Source organism: Octodon degus, unplaced genomic scaffold (genome assembly GCF_000260255.1).
Source record: "Octodon degus isolate 3935 unplaced genomic scaffold, OctDeg1.0 scaffold00027, whole genome shotgun sequence".
Taxonomy (NCBI): Eukaryota; Metazoa; Chordata; class Mammalia; order Rodentia; family Octodontidae; genus Octodon; species Octodon degus.
In genome coordinates this window covers 11,736,691-11,740,124 of record NW_004524603.1, presented here as the reverse complement: position 1 = coordinate 11,740,124, position 3,434 = coordinate 11,736,691, and the positions used below count along the sequence as shown (strand labels likewise).

General features: G+C 42.2%; 1 protein-coding gene across 1 annotated transcript in view; it reads left to right on the top strand.

The window, feature by feature from the left end:
* The first annotated feature begins 3,212 nt into the window (after positions 1–3,212).
* LOC101567316 (olfactory receptor-like protein OLF3) overlaps positions 3,213–3,434 on the top strand; it is a 35,840-nt gene continuing 35,618 nt past the window's right edge. The window contains exon 1 of the mRNA XM_012514198.1: positions 3,213–3,424. Within this exon, the coding sequence (XP_012369652.1) occupies positions 3,213–3,424 (212 nt within the window). The remainder of the gene's footprint in view (positions 3,425–3,434) is intronic.

The window sequence follows — 3,434 nt, the reverse complement described above, 5'->3', positions numbered from 1 at the left end:
TTAGTAGAGGGAAGGAATTCTACTGTGAACTATTACCCTAGATTTCAGGTCCAAGAGGTAGAAAGAAGCTTACGATTTGCCAGCTGATACTGTGACAAAACGAAGGACCAAAGTTGAATCTCAAGATTGCAGCTGACTGAGAAACTAGATTTCAGTTATTAGAGTCAAATTATGTGAATAGTCAGGGAAAAAAGGAAGCAAGAAGACTCTAAAGAAGAAAAAACTCATTGTCCTCTTGGAAAGGAAAATGAGTTCTGCTACATCACACACGCAAGTGTCCGTGGGGGTCTGTGTGTTCAGGTGTAAGGATGTGGGAATACTACCTTCTGCGACAAATGCACTCTGTACGTAACAGTCAAGATTTTAGCCACAGGTCAGACTCATCTGTGTCTAAATAAAAGTGATGTTTCCCTCGGAGGCTCAGCTGTGTAAAGGTATGACTCTGATTTGTTTTGACAAATATGAAAGAGAAATCTCTGTGGGTTGTGAGTCTTTCCTTCATGTGTTATGTTTCTGAATTTAGTAATCTATTTCAACTAAGAGCATAGCGAACTGAAATAAGGAGACCCATTATGATTAAGGTTTGGTTGAATATTATAAAAGATGAGACATACATTTTCCCAGGAAAAGTCTTTTTATCTCCTAGTTATATGACATTACCCACATCTTCTTGTAGAGCAGCATCTTGCTGGTGTGGGTAAAGGGTTCACACTTAAGCCTCACTATGTTTGACTTTGTATTTTTGAAGCAGATGAAGGCCACCAGTGATGCGCTCTTTGAACTGACATGAAGAATCTCAATGATTATTTTTCTGAAATGTCTCTGGAGGACGAGACCTTTAGAAATCCTTTTGTAGTGTACATGCTTTCTAGGTTTTCTAATTCAGAACTTTTTCTCTTATCCTAATCTAGAGGGGAAGGGAAAAATTGAACTTCAATTATTGGAGTAGCCAGTTATTAGAAGTAGGAAGTGGTTTCAGATTGTTTTAAATACATGAGACACTCTCTGGGATAGTATAATAAAATATGGGAAAGGAAATGCTATCTGAGCACTGAGGCCTGGTTGTTATCTTCCTTGCAAAGGTGAGCTGAGTCAATCAGTGAGAGAAACAAAATGCACTTAAAAAATGGGTGAAAGCACAATCAAACAGAAGCATCAGAGGACATCTCTGGACAGCACATGTGCTGACTTTCTGTGGGAGCCACAGAGTCCAGAGTGCTGCTGTGTGACTGAGTTACCCTGGGACAGGGCTCTCATCTTCTTTCTTGATCAATGGTTGCCTGTGGTACCTTCAAGGTCTTAGTACTACTCTTACAACAGGGATATTGGTGGGCAGCAGTAGACAGGAAGGAGGAACAGTTTACAAGGAATGGTCATGGTATTATACAAAGCCCTTCCTTTCCTCTCAAGAACTCTGCAGAAATGGAGGAAGATTTAGCATAAATAGGACTCCAATCAGGGTAATGAAGCATTCAGACCTAGGGACATTCCAGTAGACTGCTTGAGTGATGATGCCTTCCATGATTCCATTAGAAATATGTCTAGCATGTTGAGGACCTTAATGTATCTTCACAGTCATTTGAAGACAAGAAGTGGAAGTTTTAGAAAAGGGACCATTTCTACTGCAAGGCAGGCCACTTGCAGAAGGAGACAGAGAATAGCGTGGAGTCACTGAGCTTGCCAAGGAGGGGTTAGCAGACAGACTCAGTAAGGGGAGCTAACCCTATCCCTAACCCTTCCCAGAAGGACTGGCATGGCTTAGCCTTTTGTCTGGCAAGAGAGTTGAGGCACTGACAGCCTCCCCTTTCAGCTCAGGCCCTAGTCTATACAGAGATCTGTTTCTCTATTTGCACTCACCTGTACCTATTCTCTACTTTCCTTTATTTTGTTCAAGGCATTAAACAGAGTTAAGTGGATAGGTAGGTATGAGTAATAACAACAAGGCGGTTATAAATGTCTGGATGCAACCTGTTTCTGCTTAATGTTTAAAATTTATGTTATAAATAATTAGTTTTTCAGAAGAGGTACTTGCTGAGGAAGTAGGCAGAAAGAGATTTGTGTTCCAATGCATGTTGGCAACAATTGCATACCTCTCCTCTGCGCTGGGCGAGACAGGTGGGCCTTAACTGCCAACTGTGCATATTGCTTTCATCTAGGGTTGTTAAGGATCTATGCTTTCTCGTAAATTCATTTGCAGAGAATAAATTGTTAAGACCAGCAAATTGAAAGGATAAAATGACCAAGCTCTGGATCCATGACACTGTGCGTCCGCAGCCTAACGAAGTGGAAGGAACAAAAACCTATTGAAAAAAAAAATTTTGAAAGTTTCTGTGACAGGTCGTAAATAATTTTGGTCTAATTTTGTGGAGCAGGCAAAAGACAAAAATCATGACTTTCTTTGTCATGTACTTAAGTGAGTACCACAAGCACCTATGCTGCTGGAGTTGCGCTGCAGCAAGAGTTTGCAAGTGCCTGCCATCAGCCATCTGCATGGGACGTGTGTGCACTTGTGTGAGCAGGCGTGATGTGTGAGCCTGCATTCTACCTGGAAGTTTCACATGAGATAGCAGTCATGTGCCCAATAAAATGAGGTTTCACCTCAGAGTTCCAAACCTTTCACAAAGCCCTTCCTGTTCAGAATCACTTTTTATAGCTCCCCCTTGCATTTCATCAAAGTTAGTCTGTGGAAATATATGAGGAGTTTTTTCATCCTGCCAACTGTCTTCTTCTCACCATCCAGTGAGTACCCCTGGCAACTACTACGCCCTTCTTGCTAAAGAGTGGAGGTAACCAGGTCAGTGATAGAACTAAATGTCCCCTCCATTTCCCTCGGTCTTAACTGACTTCCTCACACATGTCACATCTTCTTGTTTTTTATTTATTAAAAATTACTTATTTATTCATCTGGCACAGGTTCTCCCCATGTGGCCCAGACTCGGAGTGCTCCTCCTGTCTATCCAGCTCTTGGATTGCAGGTGTGCTCCACCATGCCAGGTTTCAAGTCACACCTTTATTAGTGAACTGGTCTGTCCTACAAAGAGAGTAGACAGGCTATTCGAATCAACTCTACTGTCATGGCCTCATGAGTGACCCGAAAGCTGACAGGCGAGAAGTAAGGTCAAGTGCAGGATTCTTACAGTGTTATTTTATGGCTATTCACCTCTTTTTGTTTTTCTGAATTTTCTGCAGATTAATAAGCATCACATTTTTTAATGGAACCGGATAATCAGATGTGGGTGAGTGAATTCATTCTCCTGGGCCTATCCAGCGACTGGGATGTTCAAGTCTCACTCTTTGTGCTCTTCTCGGTCATGTACTTGGTGACAGTGCTGGGAAACTTCCTCATTGTTCTTCTCATCAGGCTGGACAGCAGACTCCACACCCCCATGTACTTCTTCCTCACCAACCTCTCCCTGGTGGATGTGTCTTATGCC